Source organism: Dromiciops gliroides, chromosome 1, assembly GCF_019393635.1.
Source record: "Dromiciops gliroides isolate mDroGli1 chromosome 1, mDroGli1.pri, whole genome shotgun sequence".
Classification (NCBI taxonomy): Eukaryota; Metazoa; Chordata; class Mammalia; order Microbiotheria; family Microbiotheriidae; genus Dromiciops; species Dromiciops gliroides.
In genome coordinates, this window is record NC_057861.1 from 536,747,861 (window position 1) to 536,764,037 (window position 16,177).

At 40.8% G+C, this 16,177-nt stretch overlaps 1 protein-coding gene across 1 annotated transcript in view; it reads left to right on the plus strand.

The window, feature by feature from the left end:
- The window catches only part of ADAP1 (ArfGAP with dual PH domains 1), a 173,471-nt gene that overhangs the window by 38,159 nt on the left and 119,135 nt on the right, over positions 1-16,177 (plus strand). Inside the window, exons 2-3 of the mRNA XM_043986858.1 lie at positions 1,388-1,518; positions 9,434-9,525. Coding sequence (XP_043842793.1) covers positions 1,388-1,518; positions 9,434-9,525 — 223 coding nt within the window. The remainder of the gene's footprint in view (positions 1-1,387; positions 1,519-9,433; positions 9,526-16,177) is intronic.

The following is a 16,177-nucleotide window of genomic DNA, read 5'->3' on the forward strand; positions in this document are numbered from 1 at the left end:
GTTGTTGTTCAGTTGTTTTCAGTCCTGTCTGACTCTCCATGACCCCATTTAGGGTCTTCTTGGCAAAAATACTGCAGTAGTTTGTCATTTTCTTCTCCAGCTCATTTTATAGATGAGAAAACTAAGGCAAGAAGGGTTAAATGTCTTATCCAGGATCATACAGCCAGTGTATTGAGTGCAGATTTGAACTCAGGAAGATGAGTCTTTCTGACTCCTGGCCTAGCATTCTATCTGCTGTTTTACATAGCTGCCCCTAGTTGTATTAATACAGCACAATTTGTTTAACTGTTCCCCTCACCGTTGGACTTTTACATTTCTTCTACATTGGTTGTTTTTACAATTGCAAATAATTACTACAAAAATTGGGGTCTGTCTTTAAAAATTATTTAATTTGGGGGCAGCTAGGTGGCACAGTGGATAGAGCACGGGCCCTGGATTCAGGAGGACCTGAGTTCAAATCCGGCCTCGGACACTTAACAATTACTAGCTGTGTGACCCTGGGTAAGCCTCACCAAAAAAACAAAACAAAAAAATTATTTAATTTACATCAGTGAGATCATAGGCTCATAAATCTAGACTTGGAAGCTTCCTCATAGGCCATGTTCCTGTTCCCCTTCCTCATTTTACAAATGAGCAAACTGAAGCCTAGGGAAATTGTCACTTGTCCAAGGCCTCATAGCTAGTTAAGTGTCAGAGGCAGGACTAAAAAAGCCAAGTCAGCTGACTATTAGTCTCATTCTCCTTTCTTCTTTCTTTCTTTCTTTCTTTCTTTCTTTCTTTCTTTCTTTCTTTCTTTCTTTCTTTCTTTCTTTCTTTCTTCTTTCTTTTCTTCCTTCCTTCCTTCCTTCTTTCCTTCCTTCCTTCCTTCCTTCCTTCCTTCCTTCCTTCCTTCCTTCCTTCCTTCCTTCCTTCCTTCCTTCCTTCCTTCCTTCCTTCCTTCCTCTCTCTTTCTTTCTTTCTTTTTGCAGGACCATGAGGGTTAAATTACTTGCCCAGGGTCACACAGCTAGTAAGTGTCAAGTGTTTGAGGCCATATTTGAACTCAGGTCCTCCTGAATCCAGGGCCAGTGCTTTATCCATTGTGCCACCTAGCTTCCCTGCCCCCATCCTTTTTTCAGTGTATCATACTTTTCTTTGTTTCCATACTAATTGGTGACTAGATCCAGGTGGTTCAACGGATAGAGTTAACCTATCTGCCTCAGTTTCCTCATGTGTAAAATGAGGATAATAATAGCAACTGCCTTCAAGGATTGTTGCGAGGTAAGAATAAGATAATATTTGTAAAGATAATACTTGTTTAAAAATAATGGTTGTAAATTTTTAAATGCTACATAAAGACGAGCTATTATTATATCATCATCATCATTATTATCATTTTGCTTCTTAGATCCTGACTGGGCCTCCTACACCCTTGGAGTATTCATTTGCCTGAGCTGCTCAGGAATACACCGCAACATCCCCACTGTCAGCAAAGTGAAGTCAGTCCGTTTGGATGCTTGGGATGAAGCACAAATAGAGGTAGGAGGTCTACTTGCTTGGCTGGGTCCTTGATGGGCCCTGGGAGGCACACTGATAGCAGGTTCCAGGGCTCTTTTTGGAGCTAAGGAATGGTCAGAAGGGGTGTCCAGGTCTGCTCCACTCCAGTATGACCTAAACTACATGTTGTCTGGGGTGACTTGGGGCTTGCTGTTTTCCATGTACAACACTCCATTGTCTTCCAACTCTGTGCTCATGCCTGAAATGTTTTCCCATCACACTTCTCCTTCTTCATACCCCCAGCTCCCTTAACAGCTCAGGTCAAGTGTCCCCTCTTTTTTTTTTTTTTTTTTGCAGGGCAATGAAGATTAAGTGACTTGCCCGGGGGCACACAGCTAATGAGTATCAAGTGTCTGAGACTGTATTTGAACTCAGGCCCTCCTGAATCCAGGGCCGGTGCTTTATCCACTGTGCCACCTAGCTGCCCCCCAAGTATCCCCTCTTTAAGAGGTTTTCCTGAGTGTTGCCCACCTCGTGATAGAGAAATGGTGTAATGCAGAATAAGAAATGATAGAGAAATTCTATAACGCAGAATAAGAAATGAATTTTGGATATGACCAATGTGGGAGTATGTTTTACTTGACTATGCTTATATGATACAAAACTTCCTCCCTTCTTTCCTTCCTCCTTCCTTCTCTTCCTTTCTCCCTCCCTTCCTTCTTTTCAGTGGGTGGGCAGAAGTAGAAGGGAGAAAAATGAATAATTGGTAATTGGAAAAAAATAATAAACTTTTAAAAAACAAATCTTTTCCTGATTTTTTTTAGCTTTCAGTGCTGTCCTTTGCCCCCCTCCCTATCATTATGTTTTTGAATAATTGCTTTATTTATGTATCTGTGACCAATCATCTTCCGTAGTAAAATGTAGGCTTCTTGAGGTCCCACATTTAAATTTGCCCCCTAGCACCTAGCATCATGCCTGACACGTAGTAGACACTTAAAAAAATACTGTACTTTTGGTTGATTTACCTTGAGAAGACTCCAAGGAGGTGGATGGAAAATGGACAATGTCAGATATTTACAGATTCCCCTTAACCTCCTTTCTTTGTGTTCACCACTGGAATCTGACCACACCAGAAAACAGTGTCCCCTAGGGAAACAAAACAAAACAAAAAACACTCTTCTATTTGAACTTTCCCCCTTGAAAAGAGAGGACCCAGAAATACACCTTTGGATTTCTAGATACCTGGTCCAGGTTAATTGTGCTGGTCAAGGAAGAATCATCTGGGATCCTTCCAGTAAGAACATTCCTGCTTCTCTAAGAGTTAAATCCCATCCTAGTGGAGACTCCCCTAAGCCTCTGAACCAAGAAGTTCAGAGACTAGCTGTGTGACCCTGGGCAAGTCACTTAACCCTCATTGCCCTGCAAAAAAAAAAAAAAAAAAGGAGGAGAAGAAGAAGGAGAAGAAGAGGGGGAGGAGGAAAAGGACAAGGAAGAAGAGGAAGAGGAAGAAGAAGAAGAAAAAGAAGAAGTAGTAGTGGTAGTTCAGAGAAGCACTTGTTTTCCAGGTATTCCTAACTTCTGCCAAGATGGTTTCTGGCTTGAGTACCCTTACTCTTTTCTACCATGATGATCAGAGAATAAGAACGCCAACAGGAGCCAAGGGTGTGCTGGAACCAGCTGAACTGATTCTCACATTGTTGAATCTTCAGCATCAGCCCAAACACCCTGGAGATCAGCAAACGCTACAAATGGAACTTTGAGCCTATTTGCTTCCCTTCAGCCTTCAATTCAATATTTAGTAAGTGCCTGCTGGTTACAGTCAGTCAGTAAAGACTTATTAAGCACCTGCTGTATGCCACATACTTAGCTGTGTGCTAGGGATACAAAGAGGAAAAAGAAAGCTAATCCCTGACCTCAAAGAGCTTACAATCAAATGGAGGAATAGACAATCCAATGTACAAGATGCTATGCTAAGTACTCAGAATACAGAATCAAAAAGGAAACAGTTCCTACCCTGTAGGAGTCACATTTTACTTTTTTTGGGGGGGGGGGGCAGGGCAATGAGGGTTAATTGACTTGCCCAGGGTCACACAACTAGTAAGTGTCAAATGTCTGAGGCTGGATTTGAACTCAGGTCCTCCTGAATCCAAGGCCGGTGCTTTATCCACTGTGCATCACATTTTACTTTTTCATTGAACTCCACCTAGACTACGGTCTAGCCCTTACATCAGGCAGAGATTTATGCCAAAGACATTTCACCCACTTAATCATTGCAGATACCATCTGGTCTTGTTCTGCTCTGTTGGGGGGATGAGTGGGGGAGGGTCACAGCTAGAGTCTCTGTCTCAGGACTGGATCAAACAACAACTAGATAAAGGTTGAATGTCTTGTGAGGTATTCTGAGGGGGGAGTCAATGCAGTCTCCATCCAGGCCAAACCAGGTGACCTGTTTTGAAAGGCACAAAAATGAAGGATGGATGGATGGATGGGAAAACATTTGTCAATTACTATGTGCCAAGCACTGTACTAAATACTGGGGATAAAAATACAAAAGTAAATATAGTTCCTGCCTTCAAGGAGCCTATATTCTAAGAGGGGAGACAACACACAAAAGGAAGTAGTGGCTCAGGAGAGGAGCTTTGATACAGAAAGTTCCAGGAATTGTAAATAGGGTTATAGAGAAATAATGACATAACCCAGCCAGGAAGAGTGGGAGAGTTGATGTGATCATACATGGGTCATAGTTCCAGAAATGGAGGGGAAGACAGAGTCAAGGAGGAAAGAATACTTTTCCAGAAGACAGAGTAAGAATACTTTTTTCTTTTAATTGCCAGGAAATGGGGAGTGAAGGATGGTGGCTAAAGTCATGGTCTCATCTTTCTTGAGAATTTTGAACCCACATACAAATGTATGTGTGTATGTATGTTTGTGTGTGTGTGTGTCTCCAGCCCTGAGCTAAATGCTGTGGGGCCTTCAGGAAGGATCTCAAGAAGTTCACTTTCAGAACTGCAATGCAGAAAAGAAGAATGTGGAGGGCAAGAAGCCTGGTGATTGGGAGAGATGGGGGTGGGGGAAATGGAAAGCCAGTTTGTAATCCTGGCAACCTATGGGCTGACTTCAAGTCAGAAGCTTTGAAGGGGTGGATGTGAGCAGTTTTCTCCTATCTAAATAGATGAGATTCCTCTCACCAGCCTTTTTCCATTAGAAATATCCCTTTCCATTATCTCCCTCGCTCCATTTTGGCAGGCTATTACCCCCCTCCAATAATTTTTTATGGGGATGCTGAGCGTGTTAGTAGCTTTTCAGAATGGTGATGCTGCCCACCAGAGGGTGAGTCCTCCTCTCACTGCTTGTGAAATCCCATTTCTTTTGGGAGAGGAGATTGGGTGAATTTTGCAGGCTCCCTTCATCTTTTACCCATCCTAAAAAGGCATCAAAGATGGAGCCCTGAAAAAAACCCAATACCAAGTGTCTCCTTGACTTTACTGGTCCTGGACTTACTGGTCCAACTGACCAGTAAAGAAAGCACTAAAGTTTTGTGTTGGAAGATTGACTTGCCTAGATGATAAATGCTACCATTATCATTATTATTATTACTATTTCTGTTGTTAAAAGTAATCTAGTTTTGACAGATTATGATAATCATTTACCCAAATACAATACAACTACCTACTGCCAGTCCTGGAAATGAGAGAGAGAAGAAAACAAGATGGTTTGTGTGTTATGTTCACTGAAGAAGTTAGAAAATGGGGTAGCCTATATGTTATTGTAGTTGGAGGCAGCCTGTGTGGCATCACATTGGAGGAGTTAGAAAGTGGGATAGCCTGTGTGCCATCACAGTTGGAGGAGTTAGAAAGTGGGATAGCCTGTGTGTCATGCCAACTCTTTTGAAGGAATTAGAAAGTGGGATAGCCTGTGTGCTATTTCTGGTGGAGGAGTTAGGAAGTGGGATAGCCCATGCGTCACTTCTATTGGAGGAGTAAGGAAGTGGGATAACTTGTTTCCAGGCATGAAAGCTAGAAAGAAGAGGTAACAGAATGGTTCTTTGACATTCAGAAAATAATTCCATTCATGTCAGCAAGAATGTATTAGGTACTTTGCTTGCTGCTGGAAACACAAAGTTTAGTTATGATGTGGTCCCTGGCCTCACAAAGCTTATAAACCAGTGGCTTTGTCTTTGGAATTCCTATGATCTATTCATTTAGTTGTTGTTGTTCAATTCTTTCAGTCATGACCAATTCTTTGGGATCCCATTTGGGGTTTTCTTGGTAAAGATACTAGAGCAGTTTGGCATTTCCTTCTCTAGCTCATTTTACAGATGAGGAAACTGAGGCAAACAGGATGAAATGGCTTGCCCAGGGTCACACAGCTAGTAAGTATCTGGGGCCAGATTTGAACTTAGGCCTTCCTGACTCTAGATCCGGCACTCTATTCACTGTACCACCTAGCTGCCCCTAGTTCATTTAATAAGCATGTCAAAATTATAATAAAAATAGCAATGGCAATAGCTAACATTTATATAGAACTTTGGGATTTTGCAAAGAGCTTTATAAATATCATCTCATTTGATCCCCACAACAACCCTGGGAGGTAGGTACTGTTGCTATTCCCATTTTACAGATGAGGACTTGACCGGGTTTGCACAGCCAGCTACTAAGTGACTGAGACCAGATTTAAACATTCACTCCAGGTCCAGCACTTTATCTTCTGTGACACCTGAATTTTTAGTCACATAAAACATGTGAATGAGCATGTCTGGCATCTACACCCTTGATATTACAGTCAGATCATACCTTTAGTGCCAAATGAAACTTTGTAGAGAAAATAAACATTCTTTCAAAAACATATTTCCCATACATGCCCCTGGCTAGAAGTTTGGTCAGATGGTTTTATAGGACTTCTCAATGGCTTTTAGAAGAGTTTATAACATGACTTTGCATTTGGATACATAAGATAGGGATGAGGACCATAGAAAGACAGGACCTGGGATTTCTCTGATAATGAAAACTCAGTCATAAGGAGACTCCTTCCACCAATGGAGGTCAGCACCTCCTAGGCACTTCATAGTTATAGAGAGTTGCATGCTCACTTTGGCAGCACATATACTAAAATTGCAATGATACAGAGAGTTGCTTAGACCAACGAGAGTTGAAGTGACCTGCCTAGGAGCATACAAGGCAGTATCTATGAGAGATAGGGCTTAAACCCTGATCTGGCTGGCTTCGAGACCAACTCTCTATGCACATTGTCACGATAGCTCTCCTGTGTTGTCAAAACAGTTGCACAGTGCTCCCAACATAGGGTCTTCAATAGGTTCTCAATAGATATTTGTTGGTTTGGTCATTCAAACTTTTGCACCATTCACAAATGATGCACCATCCATTTTATCGTAGCAACAGTATGAATTCAAAAAGAGCTGTTAGAATCTTCATCCCTACAGAGTCTAAATAAACACCGGTTCCCATTGTATGCACTGTAACCCTCATCAGGGCTGGTACTGGTGTGGCATGGAATAAGGCTACGGGAACGGTGTAGTTGCCCTCTTGAGATTGCTTCTAGCCCATTGACTCAGTGCTGTCTGAAAACCAAGAATTCCTGAACAAAGTCATAATGTTTAATCATCCAGACTTTACCATAAAACCCCGATCATGAGCCACAGATCAAAGGAATAGTTCTCTTTCTATATAGTGCATGCACACACACTCTACATATAGAGAGAAAATCCCAATCATAATATATTTCTATATATACACACATCCATATATTATTCTCTCCCCCATATATGGGTGCACACACACACACATATATAATACATATATATGACTTTCTCCCATCATATATGGGAATATACACACATATATCCCCATATATGAGGAAAGAGTCATATGCATATGTATTTATGTCTGAGTATATCCATTATATAGTTAATTCTAATGTCTTGAAGCTCCCTGGAGAGAAACATAATGAGTGGCTGGAGATAATGATTTGTGATGGCCATCAACCTCCACATATGACTCTGTTCCTCATTGTCTTTTTTGCTGCCTTTCCTGCTCTTTCCCTTCAGATATAACCTTCCATCCAGGGAGATGCTGGTAAATGTTTAACAACCAGAACCACATGACATACTTTGAAATTTAATCTGCATTATCATTAACATTTTCTCTATCACTTTCTTAACTCTAGATAATCAACAAAACAATTGATCAGGCCCTAGTTTGTAGTGTGTGCCAATACCTAAGGAATACATGTTGTTAAACCTTTTTTTCAGTCATGTCAGACTCTCCCTGACCCTTTATTGGGGGTTTTCTTGGCAGGAATTTCTGAGTAGCTTGACATTTCCTTCTTCAGCTCATTTTAACAGATGAGGAAACTGAGGCAAACAGGGTGAAACGACCTGCCCAGGGTCACACAACTAGTAAGTGACTGAGGCCAGATTTGAATTCATGAAGATGAATCTTTCTGGTTCCCAACCTGTGCTCTATCCACTGTGCTACCTAGCTGCCCTGAGGTATAAACAGTCATAATGAATTTAATAATCAGCTCTGTTTCCAGTTATGTACTCTATACATATTTGTAAATACCTCATTTTTATGTATGCATACACGCATACATGTATGTATATATGTATGTATGCATATCATATCTTCCCCACCTCCATTAACATGTAAGCTGCTTTTAAAAAATAATTTTATTACATTTATTTTTAAATTTTTGGAGGGTAATTGTTTTTTCTTACAATGTTGCACTTACTAGCATATTGCTTTCTTGGCTCTACTTAACTTCATCCTACTTAACTTCATTCAGTCCATATAGATCTTTTTGTGCTTTTATGTATATATATATATATCACTTCTTTTTTATCATAAAAACATTTTATTATTTTCCAGTTACCTGCAGAGATAATTCTCAACATTTGTTTCTATAAGATTTCTAGCTCCAAATTTTTCTCCCTTCCTCCTCTCCCTCCCTCCTCTCCAAGATAGCAAGCAATCTGATATAGGTTATATATGTACAATCACATTAAATATACTTCTGCATTAGTTATGCTGTGAAAGAAGAATCAGAACAAAAGGGAAAAACCTCAAAAAACAAAAAAACAGAAAACAGTATGGTTAATTCTGCATCCAGATTGCACAGTTCCTTTTTTTTTTTTTTTTTTTAGTGAGGCAATTGGGGTTAAGTGACTTGCCCGGGGTCACACAGCTAGTAAATGTTAAGTGTCTGAGGCCAGATTTGAACTCAGGTCCTCCTGAATCCAGGGCCAGTGCTCTATTCACTGTGCCACCTAGCTGTCCCTGCTCATTGTTTCTTACAGCACAATAGTATTCCATTACATTCATATACCACAACTTATTCAATCATTCCCCAATTGATGTCCATCCCCTCCCTTTCCAATTCTTTGCCACAACAAAAAGAGCAGCTATAAATATTTTTGTAACATGTGGCTTCTTAAGTAAGGATAGAGACTGGTTTTTTCTCCTTTTTTTATATACCCAGTGCTTCAAACAGTGGCTGGCATATAGTTAGCGCTTAATAAATGCCTATTCATTGACTGACTGACTATTCTACCTGAGTCCACCAAGTTTTTGTTTTTTTGTTTTTTGGGGGTTTTTTGGTGAGGCAATTGGGGTTAAGTGACTTGCCCAGGGTCACACAGCTAGTAATTGTTAAGTGTCTGAGGTCGGATTTGAACTCGGGTCCTCCTGAATCCAGGGCCAGTGTTCTATCTTCTGTGCCACCTAGCTGCCCCTGAGTCCACCCAGTTTTAAAGCTGCTATATCAGTGTCACCCTGCCCCAACCCTCATATTAACTTTTTGAAATGGTGTAGACTATGTGGTCTATGGGCCAGAACACATCTGTTTTTCTTTTTCAAAAATGTCATTAGTGTGCATTAGAAAAAAGAAAAGGACAGGATGCAAAGTTTCATAAATGTTTGTTGTTTTCCTTCTTTTGCAGTTTATGGCCTGCAATGGAAATCATGCAGGAAAGGCCAAGTATGAATCGAAAATGCCATCGTTTTACTACAAGCCAACGTTTTCCGACTGTCAGTAAGTAACAAAGGTTTGGCTTTGTTTTGTTTTGCTGGGAAATGGAATTTATTTACCCTTACAGCTGGAGCCTGTGTAATTGTACTATTGGGTTTATGCCTTTAAAAAAAAAAATCACTGGCTAGATTCAATTAGAAGGAGCTCTTCAAAGCTAGATTTCTCCAGTTTTATGTTGGTGGCCTATACCATGCATGGGACTTTATTTAATAACTTCAAGTGGATGTTACTGGAAAAAGTCAATAGGGTCTGAATTCCCCAAGACCCCAAGTTATTAAGACTATAAAAATGTCAGTTGTTAACTATTGTTTTCATTTTCTTTTTGGTCCCTTCTTTTGGGGAGGGGATGAGAAAGGAGTTAACAACCATATTATAGGTTTACAGGAGCAGGTATGTCCACATTTGTTATGATGAATGAATGAATGAATGAAAAATATTTTATTCAGCACTTACTATATGCCAAGGCACTGTGCTAAATGCTGGGAATACAAAAAGAAAAAGTAAGTTATCTCCAGAGCTCAAAGAGTTTCACACTTAACTGGGAGAGTATGTGGTAGCTATCACACCAACGCTTTCATTATGGGTTTTGAGGGGCTTCTGTGGGTGCTTGTGAAACCACTGTCGAGGGAGGGATCAGTGAAAAGATGATTTTTAAGGGGGATCTACTATATTTGCTCCCTAGCTGCTGCCCCTATGCGTTGCACTGTGGGTATGACAAGGTTACAAAAAATAACCATTGGGTGAGGGCTTGGCGAAGAATCTCCCTTCTCCACTTCTAAATTCTCATAGCATTTCATGCCTCGCATGAAAATGACCAACTTCTAACTGGCATAACAATTATTTTTTGTACCTTAATTGAACTGTAGCATCCTTGAAGGCAGGGGGTGTGACTTATTCCTCCTTGCGATACCCATAGTGCTTTACAAATAATAGATGCTAAATACAGGTGTGGTGGATGATAGTAGAAAGACTTCCTCAGAACAGAAGCATTTGTATTCGTAGATGTGAGGTGAGGACATGTGGAGCAGTAGGCTTTGCCCAGCTTTCTGTCCTTAGTTTCAGAAAGTGTATATTAAAAAAGCTCAATAAACTGATGGCTGGGGCCATGTCTTTTAATGTTTCCTCATCACATGGTAGCATTGTGGTCACTTGGAGGTTGTTTCTCCTTGCTCAGTTCCTCTTCCTAAACCCTTCCTCATTCATTACAATTTTTGGATCAGTTACCAAGTCATGTAGATTTTTGCTTTGAAATCTCTCTTAAATCTACATCTTCCTTTTCATAAACTCTGCCACAATTCTTAATATTCCCTTTGTCAAAAACCTCCAATGCATGTCTATTTCCTACTACCATCCAGGTGGTGGCCCAATGGATAGAGCACTGGGCTTTGAATCAGGAAGACTCCTCTTCCTGAATTCAAATATGACCATAGACACTGGCAATGTGACTCTGGGCAAGTCATTTAACCTCTTTTTCCTTCAGTTTCCTCAACTGTAAAATGGAGATAATAGCACCTACCTCACAGAGTTGTTGTGAGGATCAAATGAGATCATATTTATAAAAAGCACTTAGTACAATACCCAGCACATAGGAAGTATTAAATAAATATTACTCCCTTCCCCTTCCCCACCCCCCATATTAAATCTAGGATAGGCAGCCACATTGTAGTGAATAATGAGCTATTTGCACTCCTGCATTATTTCACACTCCTCCATTGCATAGGATCATGGATTTGTACCCAGCCAGAAGGGACCTCAGAAGCCATCTAGTCCAACTTCTTATTTAAAAAAAAATAATTTTTTTAATTAAAAAATTTTGTTTTCTTTCTTTCCCACTTCCTACTCCCACAGCACCCCACCCCCACCATTGAAAAAGAAAACAGAAAAACAAGACCCTTGTAACCAATATACATAATCAAGTGAAACAAATTCCTTCATTGACCAGATGCAGAAAGATGTGTCTTGTTCTGTCCCCTAAGTCTATCCCCTCTCTGTCAGGAGGTGAGTGGGTACCACACTTCCTCATGGGCTCTCAGAAGCCATGGTTGATCATCATGTTGGTCAGAAAAGGGCTTCAAAGTTGTCTTTACCATCTAACTGCCTCATTTTTCAGATGAAGAAACAGGTTCAGGAGGTTAAGTGCCTTGCCCAAGGTCATAGAGCTAGTTAAGTACTGTGAAAGTCTGTGATCTTCATATTATACCATGATACTAATTCCCTTGCCACAGGCCAGGTTTCTTACTTGCCCTAAGAGCAAATACATCATACTAATATAGCGTCTTCTCTTGAGCTGGTCCCTTTTTCTATATATCTCACTGTCCAAATCCTGCTTGAGGGGGGCAGCTAGATGGCACAGTGGATAAAGCACCGGCCCTGGATTCAGGAGGCCCTGAGTTCAAATCCGTCCTCAGACACTTGACACTTAGTAGCTGTGTGACCCTGGGCAAGTCATTGCCCCACAAAAACAAAAACAAAAACAAATCCTGCTTGATATTTAAGAGTCAACTCAAGGCCTGTTCCTACATTAAGTCTTCTCTGACCATGCCAGCTCTCAACAGCCTCCCTGGCCTTTTAAGTACCCACTATATTCAAGATATGGTCATAGGCTGGGGACCAAGGCACTGAATCATGCAGGAAGGTTTAAATAACAAGACTCAAACAATCCCTGCTCTAAGGAGCTCACATTCTACTGGAATATGGCACCTTGGCTTAGCCCTCCCCATTGGGCCTATAGATGTGTAGACTCTACCTACTTTTATGGTACTCAAGGAGGTTACTTTCTAATAGAGGGTACAACACGCATATAACTATGAATGTGCAAAATATATACAAAATTGTTGTTTGGTTGTGTCCAACTCTTTGTGATCCCATTGGGGTTTTCTTGGCCATTTCCTTCTCCAGCTCGTTTTACAGATGAGGAAAGTGAGGCAAACAGGGTTAAGTGAGTTGCTCAGGGTCACCCAGCTGATAAGTGTCTGAGGCCTGATTTGAACTCAGGAAGATGAGTCTTCTTGACTCCAGGCCTGGCACTCTGTGCACTGAACCACCTAGCTGCCTCAGGCTTTGTGTTAAGCGCTGTGCAAATACCTCATTTGATCCTCACAACAACCCTGTGAGCAGCGAGGTAGGAGCAAATAAGATGAGGAAACTCAGAGCCAAGGAAGACTAAGTGATTTGTCCAAAGTCACAAAACTAGTCAAGGTCAGAGGTAATATTTAAACCCAGGTCCTCCAACTTCAAAGCCAAATAAGGCTATGAATATATTTTGTAACCGGGAACCATTAAGCACATAGAAACAATGATTATGAAAACTCCGACAGCTTCTCATAGTGGTTCAGCTTAAAGATACTGAAATAAAACGTCTTCAGTTCAAGGCTGAAGTCAATTCAGCCACCATTAACCACAAACCTTCCCCTCCCTGGACTTGTGGATGAGCAGAATCTGCTGTGGGTTTGATTTGCATAGAGCCCTCTCCAGAGGAGTTCCAGTTATGAATCAGGATAAGCACTTAGTCTGAGCCCTGGGCTATTTTTGAAATTGATTTTTGTCATCGACAGCCTACACAAATTCTCTCTAGCCCACAAAACTTGCATGAGCCCCTGCCATGTCTTCTGGGACTCTCTTCTTACCTCCCACCTTCAAGTTAACCTCTGGGCTCTTGTTTTTACACACACCCCTCCCCCCACCTGCCAAAACTGGAATCTTGTTCTTTCTACAATCCTGAGCCCTAGTCAGACTTCAAGGCCCTTTCTCACCCTGACTACTTCATCTTTCCTGTCTTTGAATTCTCACCATACTTATTCTCTGCCACCCTGGACACTTAATTATAGACTGTCCTGGACTTTTTCAGTAGGCATCCCACATGGCTTGTGCTTCACTGTCACCCCCAGTGAGAACTGAGCCCAGGGCTGGGCATGTACGCAGCTGGGTAGAGCAGTGGATAGTAGGGTCAAGAAGATCTGGATTCAAATGTGACTTCAGACACTTAACTGTGTGACCTTGGGCAAGTCACTTAATCTCAACTATAAACTAGAGATCAGAATAACATCTAGCTTTCAGGGTCTTTGTGAGGATCAAATAAATGAGAAAATAATCATAAAAGTGCTTAGCACAATGCCTGGCATATAGTAGGTGCTTTATAAATGCTAGCTACCAATCATCATCATTACATCATCATCGAGTCAGTGTTCTCAGTAAACACTTGACAGTTGGTAGGCTGATTGATTTCTCCTGCCTACGCTCAAAGAGAAAACAAATTCCTATCTGCACAAAGAACACCCTCCTTCCTTCCCTCCTCTGCTTCCCATGCCCTAGATATAGATTCCAATAAAAATCAAACAAAAGGAAGAGTTAGTCTAATAAATGTCTGGCTAGGTACCTGTTGCCATTTCTTTTAGACCTACTGTCCAGATTCCCTTAGGCCTGCCTTACATTGTGTGTGTGTTGTCTGTGTTATCTTTGCACACTTCCCTCCCCACTTCACCTCCCCAACCTTCCAAGATGCTCCTTTATAATTGACATTCTGGTTCTACCAAATGCTCCCAGTGTGATCTTAGGCAAATCCTGGCACCTTTCTGGGCCTCACTCAATGACCTCTAAGGGCCCTCCTGCTTCTAAATCTATGATTCTATGTTTCATTCATCTTCCTATCCCCCAAAGGGCCTAGGACAGGGTATCGTACATAGTAGATACTCAATAAACATTTGTTATACAGATGAACTTCTGCCCTGGGTACTTAGGACAGTATTTATTTGTGACTGAATGTTGCAGATAGAGACGTTTTACTTCTGTGACCTTCAGAATTTTGGCATGGGTAGAAAAATCTGAGAGCCCCCTGGTGGCCAAAAATTCCTTATCTTAATTTCCAAGGTTGGCCAACATAAAACTAAAATGTTTGTGGATTAAGTGCTATCTTCACATTGGACGGCAGAATTTCATACCAGCACAGTGCAGAAGAATGAAGGAAGGAGAAGGATATGATCTCTATCCCAAAGATGCCACTCAATTTAACTTTTACAAGCATACCTCCAGAAATACTGTGGGTTCTGTTCCAGATCACTGCAATAAAGCATGTATCGCAATAAAGTGAGTAGTAGGAATTTTTTAATTTCCCAGTGCATACAAAAGTTATGTTTATACCGTACTGTAGTCAATTAAGTATGCAATAGTATTCTGTCAAAAAAAAAACCCAAACAAAATCCATATAAGCACCTTAATTTAAAAATTCTTTATTGCAAAAAAAAAAAAAAAATTGCTAACCATCATCTGAGTCTTCAGCAAGGCATAATGCCTTTTGCTCAATGTTAATGCCCGCTGAGTGATCAGAGTGGTGATTGTTGAAGGTTGGGGTAGCTGTGGCAATTTCCTAAAATAAGACAACAATGACACCTGCCCCATAAATTGATCCCTTTCACTTGAACATTTAGAGGCTGTTTTACGGTTATTAATTGGCATGATTTCAACACTGTTGTGTCTCAGGGAATAGGGAGGCCCAAGGAGAGGTAGAGAGACATGGGAATGGCTGGTTGGTGGAGCAGTCAGAATACAATATTTATCAATTAAGTTTTCTGTCTTTATGTGGGTGTAGTTCTTGGTGCCCCAAAAGAATTACAATAGTAACATCAAAGATCACTGGTCACAGATTACTGTAATAGATATAATAACAATGAAAAAGTTTAAAATATCATGAGAATTATCAAAATTTGACATAGAGACATGATACGAGTACACGCTGTTGAAAAAACAAGCACCAATAGACTTGCTTGAGGTAGGTCACCATAAACCTTCAATTGGTAAAAAAATGCAGTATTTTTGAATCACAGTAAAGCAAAGCACCATCAAATGAGGTATGCTTGCACTTGCTTTATCAAAGACACTGTGTGCTGGCATTTTAGAGGTATAATGTTTGACAAGGCCTATCTCTTGTCTACAGGAAGCTTATAATCTAGCAGAATATAGAAAAGTAGGAAAAATAATAATGCATTATTAGCCTGGTTGCTTTTTCCCTTCACTCTTTTCGTTGTAATATTTCATTTGATTGTTACAACAGTAGAGCAGATGGCATGATTGATCCCCATGTTACAGATGAAGAGACTGAGGCTCAGTGTACAATTAGTTGGTGGCAGTTACAGGCTTGCAACCAAGGGTTCCCAATCCCAGCAGCCTTTATGCTACAACATGGTACCCTATCACCCTTTTGTAGTGACTTCCCAACCTTCATCAATGAAATTCTAAGTCTACTATTTTCCCTGTGTTAAACCACAAGAGAGATTTGGGTAATAAGAAGAAGCCTTTGCTTTAGGGCCTGAGGATAATTAATTATGTTTATAACTACTTCAGGTGGGAGGCGGCTAGATGGTACAGGGGCTATAGGGCAGTACTTGGACCCAAGATCTTAGTCTAGTTCCCTGCCTTTGACACTTACTAGCTACATGGCCCTGAGCACTTCACCTTTCCGTGCCTCGGTTTCCTCATCTGTAAAATGGGGACAATAGTAGCACCTACCCCCACAGGGTTATTGTGAGGATCAAATGAGTTAACACATGTCAAGCACTTTGCAAACCATAAAGCACTATTAATGGTAGTATTTGTTTGGAAAGATTGCTAACATGTTGTTGGTTTGACTTGAGGCCCAATCAAGAGTTAACATGTGAGGGGC